This window comes from Podarcis melisellensis (assembly GCF_964234715.1).
Source record: "Podarcis melisellensis genome assembly, chromosome: 5".
In the NCBI taxonomy this organism is placed as follows: Eukaryota; Metazoa; Chordata; class Lepidosauria; order Squamata; family Lacertidae; genus Podarcis; species Podarcis melisellensis.
The window spans coordinates 60,796,373-60,821,378 of NC_138537.1; the positions used below are offsets into that span (position 1 = coordinate 60,796,373).

A 25,006-nucleotide genomic window follows, 5' to 3' on the forward strand; every position below is an offset into this window, starting at 1 on the left:
AGCGTCATCAAAATGTTATTGGTCAAACGTATACCGTTTATAGCCAAAAAACGAATGACTCAAACAAATTTTAGCAAGCAAGCAAAGATTTTAAAAAACAGCATAGTAAAACTCATTAAACATACAGGCACTTTATGGCACATCTCTCAGAAGGCTTGTCTCATGGTTTTTCCTGTGCAGGGAAGCTTTTAGCTGTGTTGAACTTAGCAGTCTTAGCCATGCTAGACAACAGATGTCTAATTTTCCCCCCCGTGATCCTATGAGTAACAATCGGCTGGAAGAATTTCTTTAAATTTTTTGCCCTTGGAATTTCATATACCGTATTTTTCGCCCTATAGGACACACGTTTTCCCCTCCAAAAATGAAGGGGAAATGTGTGTGTGTCCTATGGGGCGAATGCAGGCTTTTGCTGAAGCCTGGTGCGCACCGATCCCTCTTGCCCTCCAGGCTTTGCGCAGCTCTCCGCAAGGCGCGGGAGCCCGGCGCTGGGCTCCCACGGCTTGTGGAGAGTTGCCTGTTCTGGGGGCTGGGGTCAGGGGAAGCTGGGGCTTCCCCCACCCCAGCCCCATGCCTGGGGGGAAAATAATTTCCCCCCCTTTATTTCCCCCCCAAAAAACTAGGTGTGCCTTATGGGACGGTGCGTCCTATAGGGCGAAAAATACGGTAACTTACAATGTAACATGTAGCGTATAATGACCTCTGCTATCTGCTATTTGGCATTCCCAGATGCAGAAGCACTGTTATCTCAGAATTATTTTTTTTTACTCCCCTCTAAACAGTTAGTTTTCATTTTTTTGAAATCTCGGAGCTAGCAACGAACAAGTTGTAGCACACTGCAGGCATAAATGCATGGCATCTTTCAGATCATGGTATGAAAGAGTGAGTAGCTTAGCTATATACCCCTCTACATCAGTATGAAATGGAGAACATGAATTTCCTCACCATGGACAGTTCTTACAACATGAGTGTCAGCTGTACTGAGACCTTCACTTGGTATTATTTGTCAGCAACATCAAAATCTAGTATTTATGTCTGCGTTTTTTCTTCTGTTGTGTGTGTTAAAACCTCTTTGCAGAGGTAGTAACAATAATAATAATTTATTATTTGTACCCCGCCCATCTGGCTGGGTTGCCCCAGCCAAAATGGGTGGCTTCCAACAGAATGTTAAAATACAATAATCTATTAAACATTTAAAACTTCCCAAAACAGGGCTGCCTTAAGATGTCTTCTGAATGTCAGGTAGATGTTTATCGCTTTGACATCTGATGGGAGGGCATTCCACAGGGTGGGTGCCACTACCAAGAAGGCCGTCTGCCTGGTTCCCTGTAACTTGGCTTCTCGCAGTGAGGGAACCACCAGAAGGCCCTCAGCGCTGGACCTCAGCGTCCGGGCAGAACGATGGGGGTGGAGATGCTCCTTCAGGTATACTGGACTGAGGCCGTTTAGGACTTTAAAGGTCAGCACCAACACTTTGAATTGTGCTGGGAAACGTACTGGAAAGAGGTAGAGGTATTCTAAATGCTCCTTGTTTCTTCCTAGCTAAGAAGTACAAAAAAGTTACGGGGAAGGAAATCTACTCAGATACATTAGAAAGTACACCTATGCTGGAAAAAGAAAAGTTCCCACAGGACTATTTCCCTGAGGTAAGTATAGAATCATAGAATATTAGCATTGGAAGGGACCCGAGGGTCATCTTGTCCAACCCCCAGCAATGCAGGAATCTCAGCTAAAGTACCCATTACAGGTGGCCATCCAACCTCTGCTTAAAAATCTCCAAGGAAAGAGAGTCCACCACCTCTTGTGGGAGTCTGTTCTACTGCCGAACAGCTCTTACTGTCAGAAAGTTTTATAGGCAAGAATGAAGTGCTTGGTTGTGATCTCGTTTGTGCTAGTGTCCTGGTTTGAGCCATTCTTGAATTACGGACTTGTAATTCTGCCCGTGGATTCACTCGGAAGCAAAATATTCTTGCATGGTCACCAGCACGTCCACTGGTAGACAATTGACCCATATTCTTTTAGATAAACTTACTATGTCTGCTGTAGTGAGGAGACTGACATAATTAGGTAAGGTCAAGCATGAGGTCAAGAAAGGATAGCCAGCTGATTCACCAATGGGCAAGAGCCATTCAGGTGTAGTCTTTTCAGAACCAGCCCAGGTGACAAAGAGATGGAGAAGCACAGGAGTGTAAAGAATGAAGAGGCACAGAGAAGTTGAAGCCACAGGTAATGTTCTTGTAGAACATGCTGACCAGGAATGAAAATTTGTATAGGGCCAAGGGAACAAGGTCACAAATGGTGGTGGTGGAGCAAGATAACAATCTACTGAGCCTAGTTGGCCCTGCATCATATTGATTCATCATTTGCATTTCCAAGGGGGAAAACCCCAATCATGGCAAAAGACTCAAATCCACCCTGGAAACTCTTTCAGAGTAGCCCAGCCACAGCAGTAGATCACAGTCAGAACATCAGTGGGCAACCCCCAAACTCAACAGCCAGTCACATACCAGGCACAAAGGCTTAGGGGGGGGGACATCAGCTGGATAGAAGAGCTCATGCTGGAGGCCATAGTTTGAATCCAGGTTGCAATCCATATTAGGAAAGATGGGGAAGAGCCCCCACACTCAGGCAAAGCTGAGTACAGTGGTACCTCAGGTTACATACGCTTGAGGTTACAGACTCCACTAACCCAGAAATAGTACCTCGGGTTAAGAACTTTGCTTCAGGATGAGAACAAAAATCGTGCCCTGGTGGCACGGCAGCAGTGGGAGGCCCCATTAGCTAAAGTGGTGCTTCAGGTTAAGAACAGACCTCCAGAACAAATTAAGTTCTTAACCCGAGGTACCACTGTACCACCTCAGTGGGATAATAGCCTGGCTCGTGCATGGACCAACCAGCCCTTTTGGTATATCACGCTCCACCAGCAACCTGCATAACCCATTCAGCCCCTCCATTTTTCCTGATGGGTGGCATTTCAGGAGGCCTACTCACCCCCCCCCATCATCCCTCCATCCCTCTCTCCCCCCGCAGTCCCACAACTGACTTTCTCGTATACTCTTTGCAACTGGACCCACCCCTTGGGCATATTTGTGTGTGAAGCCCCAAGGCAAGGGTGGCTACTTTGCATGCTGAATTTTTCAGGGAAAATTTGCATCAACTTTACATTGCTGTGTGTTTACCCCCAGGCTTCTAATGTAACATTTATGTTCCTTTTTTTTTTTTTTTGCGGGTGGGGTTTGCCCTTGGTTTAAGACTGATTTCTTTTCTTTTTATTACTGCCGCTTAAGGATGATCTAAAAGTAATTACAATGATTGAGGCATAATGCAATTCAAAATAATTACAGCCCACTGCATATAAAAGTAACAAAACTTTCTCTGCTGATTTATGGCTTCTCTTGGCTGTGCATGAATCTCAAACGATGCCTTTGGGAGCAACACTCCAGATAATGTTAGGTCATTTTTAAAAAGCAGATTTGTGTAGTCTATCAGGGCTGAGTAATTTCCCCCCCTCCATAGTGAGAAATTGGTTGTTATCATAGATCACCGATACTGCTCAAAGCTCTTGTGAAAGATGAATTAATTTCACTAATGCTTTAATGCAAACCTTTCATGGAGAAGGCTGTATGGTGATAACCTTACCACAGTCTCTCCTTTCTCAATGATGATTTATGTTGTCTTTTAGTAGATGAAACTGCCTGTATTCACAATCCGTCGGCTGGCTAAAGGAATCTTATTAACAGGAAAACTAGGGAGAGACTTAATATTTGTGTAAGGTGAAAGATGCCAAACTCATTTCTTGGGGTGTGGAGTTGCTATATTCTAAAATCCAGATAACACATCACTGAAGAACACAGTTAACCCTGAACAGTTTTGATATTTGGTGCTTCTCTAGACACAGGCAACCTGTTTTCTGAGACGGATCACTACATGAGTATCTCAGTGGGTCGGAATGGCAAATTTGAGCGTTGTTCCCCTGTTCGATCCCATGATCAGCTAAGCTCAAGCCCCCACCCCCAAAAGCCTTGGCTTCCAATGGTTCAATGCCAGACATACACCCCATCTCAAACTTTTGCTTGCAATATGAATCTTGGAACAAATTTAAAACTACAGATTTGCCAGGATTTCTTAAAGCAACAGATGTTTCTAAGCCTGTTTTAGAGCTTCTATCTACTGCTGCTAGGCAGTCTAGAAATGCAAGGATAAACATCTCTGCCATTTTTAGCATTCTTTGCCACTACTGTCTTCTTCAGTCACCCCACAACTTCTGGCTTAACTCAATTGAGGGGCGGTGGAAGGGCTGACCTCCACCCCACAACGACAAAAAGGACATAAATGATACATTAGAAGACTGGTGTGAACACAAAGTGATGTGAAATTGATGCAAGCTCTTAGTGGTCATCATAATTTGCAGTGTTAGGGTCTTTTGAGTCTTGAAAGAAGAATGGTTTTCTAATTAGGAACTGAAATATACTTTCCATTCACCAATATGAAGCACCTTGCCTTCAGGAAAGCAAGACTTTAATTTTTAACATATGGAGTTCTGCTCAACGGCAGAATTCACATGCACTAGTAGGAAAGCCTGCTTTCATGGTGGCCTTCTTGGAGGAAGAGCGTTCTTCTTCAAGGAGGAGCAGAGGCCAGCTGATCAGTCTTTGTACTGATCCACACCATCTGTCCGTCTTCTTGGAGTTGTAGCAAGGTGACGCATAAGGAGAGACGAGGCTTCCCAGGAAGCTTTCGCTTTGCTTTTGGACTACAGTTCCCAGTGTCCCTGGCAGTTGGCCATGCAGACTGGAACAGGTGGCAGATGGAGTCTAACTATATGTAAAGAGTTGCAAGTTACCCTCTCCTGCTTTAAAGGAGTAATGCTGGGACTGAGTTGCGTCTAGCAGGGGTTGCCAACGTAGTGCCTTTCAGATGTGGTGACCTGCATTGTCCATGACCATTGGTCTTGCCGGCTGGGAATGATGATGGTTATAGACCAGAGCATCTAGAAGGCACTACATTTGCCACCCATGGGCTATGGGATAGACGCACATGTGATAATGCACTGCCATGACCATGGAGGGCTTGTTAGCACTACTAAATTCATCACAGTGAATGAGCATAAATTTGCGACACTGTGAATTGTTCCCCAGTCCCACTGCTCAGAATACAGCAGAATACATGGGCCTAATCTTAAGGTGTCTACTGTTCCAATTACACTTCTTCAGAGGCAGGAATCGGATTACTGCCACTGTCACTTCAAAACATCTTTCTTTTATCTCCCCTGCTTGGTATGGTTGAGTGAACCCCTGCTGGGTCACTGCTGTAAATTGATTTGGCTCCTTTCAGTAAAATGATAGTGAAAAGATGAATTAGGACGCTGTGCTACTCATTATCTAGCATGGCTTGTGTGCATTACTTATTGGTCCTGGTGATGCTTGTCACGTTAATGTTTCCTGGACATCCCTTTTTACTTTTTAACAACTCGGGGTTATTTATGTTGCTGGCCTTTCTTTCCAGAAGGATCCATCTGATACCAACGCATGCTATTAAAGGTGTTTAATATGTAGAATTGTTAAGTACATCTCAACTTCCATAATAGACAGGGTTGCACAGGTTTTCCCCATTCTGTATTGCAATTCTTTCGTAGATTGGCTCTGCTGCATTCTCCTCCATGTACCCCTCACATGTTTAACCATTATGCAAGAGGGAGAGCAGGCCCTCACTCATTTGGTCCCACCACCACTGAACCCTTACAGCTCCATCACCCTGCCCCCAGGGGGCACTTAGAGTGAAGCTTGCTCTGCATGCAAAGGTACCCTTGTGATTTAGGGCCCTGTGCATCCTGGGTTGTAAATCATTGGCGGGTGCGGGCTACACATGGAAGGTCGGTTTTGCCCTCCAGAAGTCTTTGCCCCAACATGGCTACACTCTCCACCTCATACCGTTCTTAATCACATCAAGGAGAATGCCCAAAATATGGTTTCCCTTTTGCTTTTTTATGATTATTCATGAGGGATGGCTATCGCTGCACTTTCCTGCTGCTTTTATAGGCAGTCAATTTTTTTTCTGTCAAAAAAACATGTACTTAAGAGAACACACATATTAAAACACTCTGTATTTTTTAGTTCCCTGCCCGCAGGCCTGCAATGGTTTATGTAATCACCTTATTTCTTTTATTTAATGGAAAGATGCTTCTTTCTTTCTTTCTTTCTTTCTTTCTTTCTTTCTTTCTTTCTTTCTTTCTTTCTTTCTTTCTTTCTTTCTTTCTTTCATGTTAGCGAGTCTCCTGATGTGCACTCTTTCCTATTCATTTAGCCACAGAGACCTATGTACATCTTTCCCCTTCTAGGAGATGGCAAAGAGGTTGCTTTATGCTTCTGTGAAGCCAGACTGCCTTGGTAGTGCTAATATCATTCTCTGTTATAAGCTTCCTTCTCCAGTGTCTTAGTGCTGATGTAATACAAAAAGCTCCTTCCGTCCTTCCTTCCCTCCTTCCTTCCTTCCTTCCTTCCTTCCTTCCTTCCTTCCTTCCTTCCTTCCTTCCTTCCTTCCTTCCAGAACATTAGGGAACTGGATAAGAAGTGTTAGAATGCACTGCCTAATGTCTTCCCACTCCTCTTGTAGACCTCTAAGGCCCATCAATTAGGGTTCTTGTTCATGAATGGAACCTACATATGAAGAGCTTTCCTCTTCTGACCTCCCCCTGCCAAAGCATGGATGCTGGGAGTGAGGCAAAATGGGCACAGCAGACTCTCCAGGTCTACACAGCTACACCCATGTGAAGCTAATACCCAAATAGATCCAGTCCCGTCACAATCAGGTTTCATAAATGGTCCACAACATAAATGCTGATCTCACCAGTTATCTGTGATGCATCAAAGCAATGAAACAGTCAGCTCACCATTACATAGCCACAACAGAGCTACAATAAAAAAAATTGCTTGCCAAAAATATTACCCTTTTCCTCTGTGTATTGCTCTGAGTAGGAGCAACACTTGCTCTTTGGCTGTTTTTGTGTGCAAAACTAGGAATAATTTTATGTGTAAAGAACCCCAAATCTCTTGAAATACCACTTCATGGCAATAGTTTACTTTTAGGGGGGTTTTAGGTCAAGGGCAAGATACTAATTGCTTCTCAGTATTTCACATTAGAAATTTATTCTGCTGAGTTCCTGCCTTAATTTCTTTCTATCAGTCAGGCATGCAGAGTTAGATTTAATATATGACCCAGATCAACATAACCAGCATTGTATTGGTTATTTTATTGTATTATTTCATTGTTGTTGTAGACCACTTTTGGCCCTACGCACAGAAAAGTGGTTTATAAGTACAATAGATAAAAAATAGCGTGTTCTTGATCAAAATACCACGTCCCATTGTGGAGGAAGGCATCTGAGCCAAATCTTACGTAGACATGATTCAATCTATGAATAAAAGATGATGGAAAATAAATCATTGTGCAATTTGCTTTTGCTGAACAACAACAAAAACAGAAACCTGTATTTGTGTGGTTTTTTTATCTTGTTTTTCAATTCTGTCAGCAGCAGTGTTATGAAAGCAAATTTACAAGAAGTAACAACTGTTAGTCATAGAGGTTTTGAGAAGAGTAAAGAAATCTACAGGAATAGTATGCCAAAGTGCTTTCAAAGCTCACTGGCGTTTGATGAAAAAGGAACTTGTTCAAAATACACATCACGTTTCTCTGTCTCTCTCTACCTCTCACACCCTTCATGTTGGCTGACTAAATCTGTTTAAATGCCCACTTCCTGATTGTGACTTTGCTTGGATAGCCCTTTGCTTAGGATTGCCCCTAACATCCACGGGGCAAGTGTACACTGGTCCTTTTCTCTTTCTCAGAGATATCCCAGGAAAGAATGGACACAACCTTTGTCAGAGTGAAAGGTTCTATAACCCAGTCTTGCCCTGAAGAGACTGTGCTGACAAAACATGGCCATCTCTGATACATCTAACAGTTGCAATGCATGGTTTGTATGTTGATTTGTTCATTCGCAAGCAGGCTCAGCTGCAGTTTGGTATATTAACAGAACCCACTGGGGCATTTTCACTAGCCACTAAAGCAGCATTTTTATTTTTATTCTTAAAGCTGATTAGAAGGTGGACAGATTGTACCAATGGCTCTTCATCAAAAAGAAGAAGAAATCCGGAGTGATTTCTCACAATTGTTTGTCAGCTGATCTGTTTTTGTCCCACACAAGGTGACTGTAGCTAAAGATCATAAAATGGCCATGACAAATAACAGTGAGAGACTTTTCAGGCATATCCTCAACACCCATGTCACGTCACGATGCAGCAGGTCTTATATCACCACGAATGTTTGTTCAGGACAGTTTCCTGCTGTTAATACTCAAGAAGAAGCCTTCCTTCTTCAACAGGCTTGTGAAGTGTGTTAACAGAGTTGTTTTGCTATATGGACAACGTATTTTTATTAGGTGAGATCTAGAGGGTCCCAACCCTTAGTTTAAGGTGCTCCTGAGCACACAATGTGGGGTATTCCAATTTCCCCCTTCCAGTCTCACACTATTTTCTGACTCTCTAGAGTAGCCTTTCAGGAGAGTTGAGCCGAAATAAGGAACCAGGAAACCTACATTGTGAAAGCAGAATTTAGCTTGCACTTCTTGGAGTCCAAACCACAGTCTTCTTCTCCTTCTCCTCCTTCTCCTTCTTCTATATTTCATTGCTTGGAACCCACTGTGAGCCTATAGAGCTGGGCAGGAAGCGGCTTTTCTAAACTAACTAACTAACTAACCAACCCTGTCCTCAGTTTGCATCCTAATTCTGTTTCTCTACCAGTGGAGTAAATTTGTGATCACCTTTCACAGACATGGAAAACAATTCTTTTTCTATGCCAACCCTACCACGGCTTGTCACAAATTGATTTGTTGGTGGAATGGAGCATAGCTTGCTTTGATGAATGGAATGTCACACCATAGATGCCTTGGGTAGTGGAGCCCTATGGAAAAAGAATGGCCTGGCGCGTTTCTATTTTCCCAGTATAGTTGCCACTTCATGTTTAAGGAAAATTTACAAGGGATGACATTTCTCCATGATTGACAGCCGTTCAGGAAAGATGTGACTGTGAGTGGCAGTGTCATGATATATGCAAAGATGATTGCAGTTTCTTTTAGAAGGTTCGGTACCGTTATAATTTCCATGTGGGTGTTAAAATACATGTTTTATTTCTGTTTAACAATAAGAACAGAAATTTAGGTGGCTGTTAAGAAAATAACAACTTGCTGTTAGGCCCACATAAATATTTAGCTGCACTTTTTGTTGTTGTTCATACATTGAGAGCACAGTCCAAAATATGTTACTGTCCTACTAATGTGAGGAGGATAAACTTATGGTCCTCCAGATATCATTAGACTACAACATGCATTGACTCCAGCCAACATGGCATGGCCAATGACCAAGGGTGATGGGAGTTGTAGTTTTCTTTCTGTGGCTGATATGGCCATCATGGCCAGAACAACTACATTGTAAAGCCCCCTGTGATCCTCAGATGAAGGGTGATATAGATATTTAATATTAAAATAATAATAATCTGGTCCTGGGATCCTTCAGAAGGGCTGGTTTAAAAACTGAATAATCAACAAAAACAATAATAGCAATACAGTAGTTGTGTGAAGGGGCAACATGACAGAAAGAGGCTGCAGCCACCCTCTGTCAACGTGTGCCTCTGTTCTCTGCCTCACGTCTGCAGTCCATCCAGCAGAGAAGAAATCTGAGGTGGGGAAGACTACACCCTAGACTTCCCCTGCTCCGCCGTGTGGATGGCAGAATGGGGGGAGCTGGAAGCACTGCCCCATAACCCCTTTCTGCCCACATTGCCATTTCACAGAACAGCATGTGAAAAGAGCTTTAGTTTCCAAAGTAATGTTTAGATATGCCCTAAACTGTCACTGACATTGCTGTGCTGCAGCATGTGTGTTTGTTTGTTTTTTAAATTATTTTCAATACTCTCAGTATAAAAAATTAATTTTTTATTTAGCCAACCAAAAGATTGACTCTGTTTTCCCCCCTTTTGTTTTCTGTATTTTAAATGTGTTTCTATTGCATTTTGTTTTGCTTTTCAGTGTAAGTGGTCCAGAAAAGGCTTCATACGAACTAGATGGTGTATTACTGACTGGTATGTAAAATGGAAGGTGTTTTTTTTAAAAAAGCAATGCATTTTGTATAGAATCAGGAAAGTTTCATTTCCCACCAGGCGGCAGGCACATAAGTCGTTGCACATTTTTAAAACATGATTTTGTATATGGGCCACAAATGCTTTAATAAACGTATAATAAAACGAATGGATCCCACTGTGCGGTGATAGATATTGGAATGAACATTTATAGGTTTACCATTTCATTTCCTGCTTTATAATTTCACATTGAACGCTAATGTTTAATCCAAATTTAGATGTAATGGCAAACTACAGTTAGCAGAACCTGACCCTCACAAACCAGGTTCAGACCACTGTTTCGGATGCTAGTTTAATACTTGGTGGTGTTTGATATTTGTGAGAATGTAATATAATGGGCAAGATCTGTCACGCCAGTAGATATGACCAGATTCCCCTTTGTCCCCAACTCCAGTGGGGTGGGGGGTGGGGGCTCCAGAAGAGGCTGGAGGAAGGTTAAGTCCCATTGCCACAATTGGAAATCTGTTGCGCAAGTGAGATGCCACAATTTGATATCGCCCTAGATATTTACGAGTTTTAAATGCACATACAAATGGAAACGCTGGTGGAGTTCTGCATATAGATCAGGTATATAACGGCAGACTCATTTCAATTGATTTCATTGCTTGTGTTTCAAAATAGAGCTTGTGATCTGCAGTCGCTCAAGATCGTAGTGCAGTAAAATCAAATGCTTTCCCTCTTGCCTTACTTTTATTCTGAGTAAGTCTTCTCCTCCTTTTGTCACAGTGCCTTTGACTTGGTAAACATCCATCTTTTCCACGATGCTTCCAATTTAGTTGCTTGGGAAACAAGTCCGTCGGTTTACTCAGGAATAAGGCATAAGGCCCTCAGTTATGTACTTGACAGGTAGGTTGTCAACACTCTTTTTTTAGCTTCTTTTATTGCCCTGCATTTTGCATTGTGTTCCAAATACGAAGTAATTATCGTTGCTGTGGCTTTGTCTTGAAATGTGGCCAACCTCCAGGGGATTAGAAAAACAAGCAATGAATAAGCACCAGAGGATTTATTTATTTTTAATTGCAAACTGTGGAAATGCCAAATATCTAGGGTTGTTACTGAGTTTTACTCAAGAGTAGACCCATTGAAAGCAGTGGACCTAAGTTAGCCATGTTTATTAATTCCAGTGGGTCTACTCACTGAGTAGGTTGTCCTAAGGAGGGCAATAGTATTCCTGAGTAGGACTACCATTGGCTAGAACCTCCAGTCCCAGGAGCAGCTCATCTGAAGGGGCGGAGCCACAGCAATAGCTTCCTGGCAGCAGCATCACTACTGCTGGGAGGCTTTTGATGCAGCTTTGCCCTACCAGGGCAGATGTGCCGGTCGAGTCCTATGCATTAACAAACTTACCAGATACCTATTTCATTTTCTTTCCCCCCAAAAGCCAATGAACTGAGGAACATGTGAGTTACTCTGTTGCTGGAAAATTAGGTATAAAGAGAGCATTTGTACTGCTTCTGCAGCTGACTTACTGATATAGTTTCCTTGGAAATCCCATTAATTTTTAGGAAACACTCTAAAGTTGGTGGTTGTGGATTTTTGTCAGCATCCTGTAATTTCCTAAATATTTTCAATATATTTTATTTTATTTTTTAAAAAATATTTATTAAGAATTTTAAAATTACAGGAAAAAAAGAAAAAGAATTAAACAAAACAATACAATACAGAAACAAAAAGACTATATATACATAACATAACAAAACAAAAACAATTAAAAACACATCTAATACTTTCAATATCTTATCTTTTCCTTTACTTGTTTCAGCGACCTCCTCACACTTCCCTTTTTTGTATTCCACTTCAATTAACTGTTTCAGCAAATCCTTTCCATCTTCCTCAGTTTTCTGTCTTATAATTTATCCTAACACATTCTGACCTTATTTTTCCCTTTAATCCATTAACAATCTATTTGTACTTAATTCTTTATAACATTTCTGCTAAAGCCATATAACTTCATTCCAACATCTTTCTAATATTCATTATTTTCAATATATTTTAATCTGTTTTCCATACACCAAGCATCTTTCTGTATGGTCAAGTGTTGGTTGCCCAGAGAACTCAAGCTGAAGGTAGTCTGCAAATATCATTACTAATAATAGATAAGAAACTGAGAATGGACTTCTAATTTGCTGAAGGCCACCTAGGGCATCTGTGGTTGATCTCTGGCTGCTAATTGTGTCACCTTTGCGTAACTCAAAGTGCAGTGTTAGTGCATATTTGGTTACAACTCAGCTTTGCACATTGGTTCATACTGTATCTGATCATCAACGTAGGAAAATGCAATAATTTTTAGAATAGTCTTAAAAACCCTGATTGCTTTTCCCCTCCCAAAATTTAGAAACCTTCTATAAAGCTTAGTATTAAGTGTAAACTAAATGTTTTGCACTGACCAGTTCTTCCTGCCTTTTCACATCTGCAAAGTGGAGCACGTTGCTAGCTAGAACAAACAAACATGTGTGTGTGTGTGTGAGAGAGAGAGAGAGAGAGAGAGAGAATTTGGCATGGGGCTTGGATAGCTTACACGAGTTGTCTGGTAGAAGACTGATGTACTTCCTTGGCTGGCATGCCCCAACCTCCATGGTTAAGGAGTCTACAAATGGTTCTTCCCCTCACTCAATCCCAGAACTAGAAATCCGACGAGTGTAGTTGTCGTTTTTAATTCTAATATGGGGTGGTCTGGCTTCAATCTTTTCACCCGTGCGTACTAAATTAACAAAGCAAGAATACTTGGGTTTTCGCACCAGTTCAGGCATAGCCAGATCTGTGTTAAGTGATCCTGTGAGTGCAACTCTTCCTTAAGAATTTAAGAAGTGTTTTGCGGGAGGAGATTTACATCCACCTGGTCCAGCATTCTTTGCAAAGATCCTAGCAACCAGCAAGCACTAGGTGGTCCACCGGAAATTGGCCTGTAGCCCACATCTGGACCACGATTGGCCGTCTGTCCCCCCTCATAATGTACGTTATATTATTAATTGCCCTGACTAGCTAGGCTTCCTTCAAGCTAATATTATTCGAGGTGAAATAATTATTCATTTTTTCCCCCATCTGGTTTGTATTCCTCCATCTCTTCTTGTGGTCTAAAGGACCTGACAGAGCTGTAAAGCACATTTAGACCCCCCTCCACAAATGCCTCGGCAGGCAAGAGTGAGGGCTAAACAGTGTTAACCGCGGGTCAAGGGTGTCATGGCGGTAGATCATTAGAATGTGACAGTGCCAAAACCAGACCCAGCTCTCCTGCCTTTTCAGGAAAAGAAGAAGAAGAAGAAGAAGAAAACCCTCCATTTTTTTAGGTGGCACTACCACTGTGGGGGCTTACATTCACATAGATTGCTCATTTTGAGAAAGCAGCCAGCCGCAGATCCGGACCTCCGTAGTGAAATGATGGGCTGCCCAGCACAAAAGGGGAGTTCTGTAAGAGCAGTGAATAATGGGAAACCCCTTTCATCAGCACTGCTAACCTTTTGGCAGCCACCAGCAAACTCTATTCTGATCTGCTGATTGGGGAGGACAATACACTGGAGCTCACTTTGAATGAATGCTACCACCAACAGTGCCCCCATTCAGAAGGTTTTGGGAACCATCTTGGACCATTGTCTGCCATCACTCCTTCAGACAGTAGGAAAGGGGAAAGTAAGAGTATCTATAGGAAAGAAACTACTTCTTTTATTGGCTTTTAATCTCCCTTTAAAGCTTCATAGATCTACATTTCCAGCTGAGCTACAGGAGCAATGGCGGTGCCAGATAAACACCAGAAGAGAGAAGGTTTCAAGGCAGGCCTTTAAATCCCCTTATCTGCATGCCCTAATAATGCAGATTTAGTGCTGTTAAAACCAGAGGCTGATAAGTCTTTTCCTCTAAAGCCTTTAAACTGCTAAAGAGCATTTAACAGCCACTGCAGTTCAAGCTTTCGGGAACAATGCTGAGAAGGAAAAGAGTTTAATGAGCTAAACCCCTCACTGAATGAAACTGAAACATCTTTTCACAGTTGATTTAAGTCGCTGTGGGAGTAAGTGAAGCAGTCCTGTCTGCTGGGCGCATCTTGGCCAGTGTGAACAGCCAGTTAAATAGCAGCAATTTATGCAAGACTGAAGTGACCATCATAGGCTGCATTCCCGTCTTAATTATTTGCAAAAAGAAAACAAATGCAAATGAACTTTTAAGGGGGGGGGGGAATAGGGTGGATAAAAAGAGTTGAACCTACCAAAAAGAAGAAAAAGGCACATGTTGTATAGAGTAGTTATAATGTAGTTTAACATTTGGGGGTTTAAAACTGCTGAAAATCATGACCACAGAGAAAAAGCTGGTACATGGATAAAGAGAATCAAATTTTCCAAAAGGAAAACAGAGCAGGTGTATAGTGCACTTTTAATTATTTTTTAATGCTGCTGTAGAACGGTTTTGTTAGCTATTCAGTGCTAAATGTGGACACATAGCATTTTTTTTATATAAATATATATATATATTTAGCTTTACCAGTTGGAAAGCAATTTCAAAGCTTTATGGTAAGAACGGCACCAAACCTCAGAAACTTCTCATGGAAACGCTTTCCATCACGCTCAGTTCTTACGTTTTTCTGACCTAACAAAAAAACAATTACTCGTTAAATTTTGGAAAGATGCGTTTGAAACAGAATTTGCTCTTCGCTAAGTTGCATAGCTACTATTTACGATTCTTAGCATTTCCCCCTGAATCGTAGAGAGCTTTTGCTATTTTGAATCAGATCTGTATTCTAGCAGAGAGAGAAGGAACTCAACCAAGACACTTTTCACCCAAGCAAGAACTGAAGGATTTGGGTACATTCAGCAAAAATTATAGTTGCAACCAGGATGCTGAGACACCAGCCAGAGACTGTTCTTGTTGTTCCAATCTCTGAAACATCCTGAAGTTACTTAGAGTGGGGGGGGGGATGGTGTCTTCCCCCACCCCCACCCCTCCTTCGAACATGACAGTGCCCTTCTGTTTTAAAGAAAAAAACGTAGCTTGGTCTAGTTGAACAGAAACATTTTTTTTAATTTTTTTATTTTACATTACAACTGTGAAATCTTGGCATAAAGCCCCGCTTTGTGACCTTCATTATTTTCTCACAAATATAGTCCATTGTAACATTGCTGAAGTTAATTTGATCAACATTGGGACATTTAACTTTTATGTCCAGTCAAAGGAGCTGTTTCATGCTCATTTTGAGTATTCAAAAGAAATGATTGCCAGAAAAATAATGTTACTATTAACAATTCAAAGCAATTAGTTTCCCAGGGTGAGGAGATGTGAGGCATAGGCTCCACACAGCAATTCTTTGTCATTTTATGGATGCTCATCAGTCAACTGTCACATCTTCTCAAAGGCCCCTCCGATCTAAATGTTTCTCTTTGGGCTTTTCCCAGAACTTGCAGCTGAATGAGAGGAAGAAAAGCCACTTCGTTTCTAGGCAGAGGCAAACCTTGTGTTAAAGATCTGGGTCATTTGAGCAATTGGAGGGCCTGGAGTGTTTGTAAATACTCCTTTATTCTTGTTATTTATATTGCTGTTGTTGTTATTATTATTATTATTATTTAAAGCAGGGGAATTGTAACGTGAGCAGTCTCTCTTGGCAGAGATTTAAATAAGTAGCCAGATATATTTTAGCTTCTAGCCAAAGACACCAACAGTGCATGTTTACTCAGGTGCAAGTCCCACAGTGTTCAGTGGGACTTGCTACTTAGCAAATGTGGTTGCTTCCTGGATCTACAGAAAACACTACAGTTTTAAAGAGTTTCCCCCCCAGCACATCAAATAGGATGACAACTTTTAATCAAACTCATTGGGTCATCTCAACTTTTATCTTCTTTGCTTTCCTCCTGCTTCTTTATTTTAATAAGGGTCTAAAATAGGTATCTTTGTACCTTATCCCTCAAATAAGGAATTGCTGCCTAGGTATCTTCTTACATTCTGTTTTGTCATCCATGTCTGATGATGTTTGTCTTCTCTCTCTGTTTTCTGTCTTTTACTAGTTCATCTTTATAGGGGCCTGGCACCACTGGGCAGAGTCATGAATGTTTGTTATTCAGATAGCACAGACAAACAGAACACAATCCACACACTGGTTTTGTACACTCTGCAAATAGTTCCGTGCATAGAGAAATGCAATCCTAGGCCACGGTTTGAAGAATCATACGGTTAGCTCCCTGTAGCCAGCATAGCCAGTTTGTAATGTTGCCGGGGGGGGAGGGGAAAGAGAAATAGCACTGGCCATTAGTAGCTGCAACTCCCTGGGCATTCGTTCTTCTTGTATTTAGGTTAGAAACGGTTAGAGGAAGGGGGTGCGGTGGGTGTGGGTTGCCCTGGGTGTTACCACTGAGGGGGTGTCAAAATTCTGGGCAGCACTCACCGCGGGGCCTGCTGCACCTGAGCCACACATCTCTCCTGGAAGAGACGCGGTGTCTTGGGCACGCGCAGGCTCTGCGCTGCCCAAACAGTACGTCCGCTGCCACACACCCACCCCCCCCCCCAGTTTTAAGGTGGTTGAGTGGGAGGAGGCCCAAAAAACCCCACCCCATAGTTTTACTCTGCTTATCCAGTTACTCCCACCAGAGCTGTTACAGTGGTACCTTGGGTTACATGCGCTTCAGGTTACATACGCTTCAGGTTACACACTCCACTAAGCCAGAAATAGTGCTTCAGGTTAAGAACTTTGCTTCAGGATAAGAACAGAAATCGTGCTCCGGCGGCGCGGCGGCAGCAGGAGGCCCCATTAGCTAAAGTGCTGCTTCAGGTTAAGAACAGTTTCAGGTTAGGTACGGACCTCTGGAATGAACTAAGTACCGTACTTAACCCGAGGTACCAGTGTAGTTTGGATCCACAGGACAGTCTTAGCACAAAGATTTAGATTTATGAGTCATAGGATCATTCTTATGAATGAACCACTTCCCTACAAATCTGTGAACTGCACATGTTGGATCCATGCTAATATGTGGATCGGGACATAATTATCTTCAGATTCCACACAAATACAATACCAAAATATGTATTTTAGGATAAGTTTAGAAGTACAACCCTTGATATAAAATTTGGATTGACTTACAAATCTTTGTACGGTTTCTTTAAATAAAAAAATCGCAGATGAATGCAAAAATGGGACAGAGTGGATATATTATCCGTCCTAACTAAAAGCATTCTTTCTCGAAGGAAAACAGTTCTCACCTACAGCAGCCTTGCCCATTTCAGTAGGAGTAGAGCTGTGTTTTATTGTAGCAGAATTGACAAGTGCTTATATCATTATACATATCTAACATTGCATTAGGTGAATGTCAGTGTCAGATAAGATCATGGTTTTGTCAATAGAAGGGAAATATCGTTCCAACTAAAGTGAGCCAGTTTTCGAGCTCTAAAAATTGATTTTTATAGCTCTTCTTGTAATCCTTTCCCTGAATTACATATATATTATTGATGTGGTCTTTCTTGCCATCTTAATATCTGCTGACATGGTAATTAATTAAAAAAATATAGCTTTTTTGTTGTTGTTCCTGTGGCACTATATTGAAATTAAAAGTGAACTCGCATATTAGTTAAACGGTGCTGGCAAATGCCCTGAGTATTAAGATGATTACCTAAGCCTCTTGACAACACCTTTCATCTTGTTGTTTGCTATTTGACCTTTTGAAATGTTTTTTTGTATTATTAATAGGTTTTGGTTATTATATTTTTTTTCTAAAAAAGCAAGAGGTTCAAGAATATGATAAAGTTGAGCTTTTTAATGTCAGTGTTACAACATTTCAGACGTGTCAGTGAAAGCACTTTCATTAGACCTTTTTCATTTGCTCTTAGATTGTCATCAATTATGTTTCCCCTTTAAGGAAGGGTTGTTTCTAGACAGTCCTTTCTAGATGTGTTCTGCAGGCCATGCTCAGAAGTACAGGACAAGGTTCTTCTAAGAAATTCCAAGAACCATAGAACATGAGAAGAGCCCTGGTAGGACAGGCCAAAAACTTACCTAATCCAGAACCCTGTTTTTTCTCACAGTGACAAACCAGATTTTTACTGCTGTTACCAACAAGTGGTCTTCCAGGGTTAGGCACGCCATGGTGACTAGTAACCAATGAAAGCGTTACCCTCCATGAACTTGTCTAATACCCTTTTAAAGCCATGCCTGCTGTGCAAAGAAGTACCGTATTTTTTGCTCTATAGGACGCACCAGACGATAGGACGCACCTAGTTTTGGGGAGAGGAAAACAAGAAAAAAAAATATTCTGAATCCCAGAAGCCAGAACAGCAAGAGGGATCTGGCTTCTGGGATAGCCTCTTGCTGTTCTGGCTTCTGGGATAGCCACTGAAGCCTCTCCAGGGATGAAGACTCCCCCTGCCCAGAAGAGGCTGCATGCAGGTAAGCTGCCCTCTGTCCCTTCCCCCCACTTCCTGCAAAAGCCTTCATCCCCATGCCCTGCGGAGGCTTCACGGGGCTATCCAAAAGCCCGAATAGCTAGAGCGCTGAGCAGCGCTCCCTCTCCCTGTTCTGGCTTCTGGCTTAGCCATGCAGCCTGCATTCACTCCATAAGACGCACACACATTTTCCCTTACTTTTTAAGGCCATTGGTCCTTGTAGCTCAGTAATGTCTACTCTGTTCCGCAGAAGCTCTTCGGGGTTTCAAACACACACTCTTAGCCCTGAACTAGGGCCGGTACCTGTGGTTCTTTACTTCCAGGCCCTTATTTATTGCTACTCATCTGCCTTTCATTTTTTTTTTATAAAAATTTTTATTCATTTTTCAAACGCATAATAAAAAACAAACACAACACAAAACAAAAACATACACAACATTAAACATATACCGACTTCCCCATACCTCCCTTTCGCTGCATCCTTATTCCACAATTCTTTAGCAACCCTTTAGTCAATTTATCTATTAGTTCCCTTTCATTAGATTTCCTTAGACTTATTAGTTACAGCTGTAATTCTCTACTTCTTACCCCTTGACATCTTAACACTCCTCAATTTTACAACAGTTTTTAAGATATGTTTTGAATTTCTTCCAGTCCTCTTCCACTGTCTCTTTCCCCTGGTCTCGGATTCTGCCGGTCATCTCTGCTAGTCCCATGAAGTCTGTCACCTTTGTCTGCCATTCTTCCAGAGTAGGTAGTTCTTGCATCTTCCAATACTTTGCCAGAAGAATTCTTGCTGCTGTAGTAGCATACATGAAAAAAGTCCTATCCTTCTTTGGCACCAATTGGCCAACCATGCCCAGGAGAAAAGCCTCAGGTTTCTTAGGAAAAGTCCACTTAAGGACCTTCTTAATTTCATTATAAATCATCTCCCAGAAGGCTTTAATCTTTGGACAGGTCCACCAAAGGTGGTAAAAGGTACCTTCAGTCTCATTACATTTCCAGCATTTGTTATTGGGCAAATGGTAAATTTTTGCAAGCTTGACTGGGGTCATGTACCACCTGTAGATCATTTTCATTATGTTTTCTTTTAAGGCATTACATGCCGTAAATTTAACACCAGTGGTCCATAACTGTTCCCAGTCAGCAAACATAATGTCATGACCGATATCCTGTGCCCATTTAATCATAGCTGATTTCACCGTTTCATCCTGTGTATTCCATTTCAACAGCAAGTTATACATTCTCATCTGCCTTTCTCTCTAGAGTAGTACTATGCCGAAATCTGTCCTCCAACCTTTAGGAGGTTTTCTGTCACTGTGAAAAAGGCACCCGTCTTTCTGCCGAGAGGGAGAGAGGGGTGACTTTTGATGGGTGAGAGTTGGGTTTACATTGTCATTGCAAGGTGGCTGAGGTGAATGTGGCCCATGTGTGGTTTTGTTTTGTTTCCATTAAATGTTTCTCATGCTTGACAGCTTCCTCAGCTGGTTGCTTTCCTGATCCGAACTTACCTCATGATGTCTTCTCCAGAACCTTCAACAGGAGGCCATGGAGACTAGATACTGAGCTCCTGAGATTGGTGCCCTCAACCATTTTGGGTGGTAGTCTAGTTGCATGTCCCATCAGCATAAGGAGTCTGCTTGTTGAACAGACATTTTCACCCTCTTTTCACACTGTGGCCCTCCTCAAATCTGTTCCAGGGGGTTGGGGAAACCCCTAGAATGAAATTTAAGGGCGTGCATGAGCAGAGGAGAGAGGGATAGCATTGCTTTGCGCAAACAGAAATATTTGTGCTGATGGAACGTTCGTGTAGAACTATGCAGGATACGATGCTTTGTAGCTGAGGGAAGTCCTTTTTTTACCTAAAAAATATGCAGAGTGATTTCTTTAAAAGTAAAAAATAAAAAAGACAGTTGTCTGGCATATGGTAGGCACCCTCCCCATTTTCCCATGCTTACAGGAAAGTAACTGGATAGATGGTTTGTAGACTGAAAGACAGGACACTCACAAGCATCATTTGATTACCATGAAAGTAAGGCAGTCCTGCATCCCACCCATGAGAATTTCACTTAAATGTTATCTCATTATTTTTGGATAATATTTCTTTTCTCATAAACTTATGGAGAACAGGTACTTTAGACCAGGCACATTACAGATCTATCAGTAAAACCATCAGTATGGAGCACTGTTTTGAAACATTTGCCATTCCACATGCCTTCACTTTGTCTTGGCAAAGGGGCCAAGGACTGAGCCAAACACTCCCCCTGGGGGAAGAGAGCTCCATAGCTGTCCCATCACAACAGAGGAAGCTCGGCCCTTGTGGTGGGCACTTAGAAGAGGGTTTCTCAAGAGTGTGAGTTCATGCATGGTGATAAATTCCTGGAAGCATTTAATCATCTTATTTGTCCCTATATTCAGCAATATAAGTCTAGTGTCTCTTAATCCAAACATTCTCTTTCCTTTGGAGCTGAAAAACGCTTCCTAACTATGCTTTCTATAAAGAGCAAATAAAAAATCCAATATCCTCTATCCGATAACCTTTCTGTGACCTTCATTCTGGAACCACATTGAGATCCTTTTCTTGTCATTTCGAAAGGGGGGGGGGATTTAGCATCCTTCATGTATGCAAACACTCCTATTGTCTCTACTTATCTCAACTGCTTTCTAAACCTTTCAGGGAGGATACATAATGTGAAAAGAATTGTTTGGGCTTGCATGTTGAGACCTACTGCAGCTTTATTCTTTTACTAGATTCAAATTGAAATAGACTCTGGCTTCAAAGTTTAGATTAACTTGAAAGTAGGACAAGTCGTTTAAGCAACAACAAAAATACCACCAAACACTAACACCAAAGTGATACAATTAGTTGGTCGTGTTGTTTGGCCTCTTGTCAGAGCTACAGTATTTCTTGTCTTAAAAGCATTTATTTCACTATTATTATTATTATTATTATTAAAAAGTTAAATAATTGCCATGCTCTTCTATAAAAAAAACTTTATAGATGCCATGGTACATTTTTATGTCAGCTGCCTTAGTAGATTTAATATGCAGTATGGGACTTTCAGAACATTACAAAGCTCCCTTTAAATATATTTTGGAAAGAGTTTAAACTCTTCTCTGTGTCGCTGCTGAGTTCGCAATGGCTTTGCTTGTGTGCTTGAATTTTGTACTAAATATTTGCTCATTATTATTATTTCCCTGTGTGTCCTTTCATTGTGTGTGTGTGTGTGTGTGTATTCCTCTTTCATTGTTAACATGAAATTACCCTGCAACACTGTTTAATGTCACTGCCTTCATTGGTACACAAAGCACACCCATGGTGGGAATTGCCAGCTCTCGGAAAAGTAGACATATAAACATGAGAGTAGATAAAATATTAATCTTTAGCCTCCCAAGTTTTCCGTACAATTTCCATGTCTGTGCGAATTAAATAATGTTGACCTCCAAATTGTTTCTCCCCTAGATATGTGACAATGCTGCTTCTTTCTTTTTTTCTCCTTCCATTCATCCTGTTTGGCCTGAGGTTGGGATTTTTGTTTTGTTTTGTTTTGTTATTCATTAAAAAAAAAAGAGTGAGAGAAGAACCCCCTTTTCATTGGTGTCAAGCTAGGATGAATCGGCCAGGGGAAGCATGTTTATAGACTGTGTGAAGAACTTTGTCTTTGTGTGGGAATGTTGGTGACACTGTTACTGCTTGCCTGAATGAACTGCGATGACGTGGGTAATAAGGTATCCTGCTGAGAGCCACAGCAGGCCCTTCTCAGACCTCCCACTTAATGCCATTCAGCTCCAGCCCAGTGTAGCTAATTTTTCCCATTCCCTCAATTCTTTTGGCCCCCTTACAAACAGAAAAGTCAACTTTTCACACCGAAGGCGAGATAAGTGCTTTAGGAAATAATCTTGTAAACAGAATGTTACCTTCTGACCTGCAGCTGATACCTTGACTCGGGACAAAACCCACTAGCCTATTGCATTAGACATGGCTATTAAAGGAATAATGCAGCTGATCCTCCTTACAAAGTGCGCTGAGAAATGGTTTAGCCAGATCACTGTGCCTCTTGTCACACTGAATCATGTTCAGCAGCTCTCCAACACACACACAGAGCTGATACGCAACTGCTTCCTTCTTCCATCACCCCTCCCCAAAATCCTGTCCATCTTGGTTGCAGTATCTGAGGGAATAAGTGGCGAAAGCTAGCTGCATCTCTCCTTGTCTTATTATTCCCTTGGAACGCTGAAATGAACTTGAGGGCATAAAATACATATTGCAGAAGCCAGAAAAAATCCTAAGGACCTTAAACTACCTTGCTGCAAATTTTGAGTGGCATTTATGGAATAAAGTTTAATTACTTTAAAGATTACATTTCACTTTTTTGCATATGAAGAAATAGGTAGGCATGCCTTTAATGTACTGAAAATTAGTCAGAAAAGTTGTACTAAATTAATACTGTAAGTCAGACCTCAGTCCTAAATGTATTCATTAGGGAGTAATGCACTGAGATTTACTTCTATGTAAACATGCATTGGATTGTGGTATAAGTAGATTCATAAATTGAATCTGTCAATTTAGTTTTCTATCAGTTTTTCAGTGTTAATTTCAGTTTACCACATTTTCTACACTGGCTTGTGATTTATGTTTTCAAAAGTCCTTCAGAAAAATCATTAGCATTTTAGCACACATTTTTCCTAATAGACACTTTTTTGCATACCATTTTGTCTGATACACAGATTTTTGAAATCATTCTCCCCCCCCCCAATGTAATACTTTTTATGTTAGATGCATACTTTCCATATATGTGCATTTTTTGTACCCATATCTGATACTAAACTTTTGTAAAAATCAAAGAAATGCAAATTCTGAAGGATAGCCGTGCTTTAATTCATGTATTGCTTCTGGAAGTGTGAATTAGGAAGTCTTGCATTTTTCTGAATTGAAATGTTTTCCCATCCCCCAGCTTGTCAGTACTGAAGGCAAAATAGTAAAACGCTGGCTGTCTAAAGTTGCTGCATCTTACTTCTTCTTTTAAATAACTAGATTCCTCTGACATTTTTTAATAATAATAATAATAATACAACAACTTTCTGAAAGGGTTTGAACTCCCAAACATATATTATTTGCTTAGAGAGGTTGTTGTTGTTTTTAAGGAAAGCCCTAAAGTATCAATTATTAATGTAAAACTTTAATCACTTAAAACACCAGGAAAAATATTGGCCACCCTTGGAACAATAGTAGCCATCTCTTCCCTCCTCTCCCCCACCCCCGGAAAAAACCTCTACCGCACCTTCTATCCATCCATCCATCCATTCATTCATTGTTGTTCTGCAGAATGTATTCAGACATGTACCAGCTCTAAACAGATAGAAACATACACAAATCCTGATATGATTCTTTTTTGCCTTTCTTCTATAGCCTTGGTGAATTGTTTCCAGGTAACTTGACAAACCTTAAGACATATCAGAATTGAGTGAATGTGCGACTGCGATAGTGGGTCTTAATAATATTTTTTAAAAAAAGATAAGACTTTGAAAAGTAAGATTATGAATGCAACCCCAAAGCAGTGATTGATTACCCTGTGTATATTCTTCCCACTTGAACAAAGAAGTTCATCGCAAGTGAGTCCTGAAAACTGGAATTCCATTGGAAACCAGACTCCGCTTTCATTAAGCGCCACAATGAGAGTGCTAAAATGTGGGCCACAGAGGTATAGTTTCAGTAGCCCACTCTGGTATGAAGCTTCTGGATGGCCACTGTCTCTTTACCACAAGGTGTAGTGATGGCTACCAACTTAGACAGCTTTCAGTGAGGATTAGATCCATTCATGGAGGAGATGGCTGCCAATGTCTGGTGTGCATATCAAAGGACATACGCTTCTGAATGCCAGATGTTGGAGAGCATAAGTGGGAAGACTGTCCTTGCAGTTACGTCTTGTCTTGCTCGCAGGCATCTAGTTGGTCACTGTGATTACAGGATTCTGGCCTAAATGATCCTTTGGTCTGGGCACTCTTTGTATGTTCTTATGTTTCCCCAAATCCTCCTCAACGGGATGCTGAGATTAATTTGAGATAACGCCGACCTAATCACCTTGGAGGAAGCATGGGATTCCAGTGTAATGAATGTAGTGTTCAGATTTAAGTAGAAATTATGCATATCTGTGTTTAAAGGGCTTATTGATTTGTTCCATTTAGAGTAATGATTTAGAAATTCCTCCATTTCTTTACTGGCAACATCAGCATAATCTCCTTTTCAAACACGCTTTATGATGTCTCATCCGTTGAGATAAATTTGAAAGGTTCCCTCCCCCCCCCCTTCCCTGTGCCTTGAAAGTACTGTATTCGTTATTATCCTTTTTCAGCGCTTACTTTAAAGCGGTATCAAGGGATTGCAGGGCTGCACTTTTCCCCTTGCCCCCTATTGTTGCAGTGCTTGCATTTTCACTTCTGCAGCGGGGAGACTGCTGTATTCATGGAG

The 25,006-nt window shown here is 41.3% G+C and overlaps 1 protein-coding gene across 4 annotated transcripts in view; it reads left to right on the top strand.

The window, feature by feature from the left end:
- INPP5A (inositol polyphosphate-5-phosphatase A) overlaps window positions 1-25,006 on the top strand; it is a 227,122-nt gene that overhangs the window by 119,450 nt on the left and 82,666 nt on the right. For all 4 annotated transcript variants that reach the window (XM_081912811.1, XM_081912813.1, XM_081912812.1 and 1 more), the window contains exons 6-8: window positions 1,540-1,643; window positions 10,079-10,131; window positions 10,915-11,034. In XM_081912811.1, the coding sequence (XP_081768937.1) occupies window positions 1,540-1,643; window positions 10,079-10,131; window positions 10,915-11,034 (277 nt within the window). The remainder of the gene's footprint in view (window positions 1-1,539; window positions 1,644-10,078; window positions 10,132-10,914; window positions 11,035-25,006) is intronic.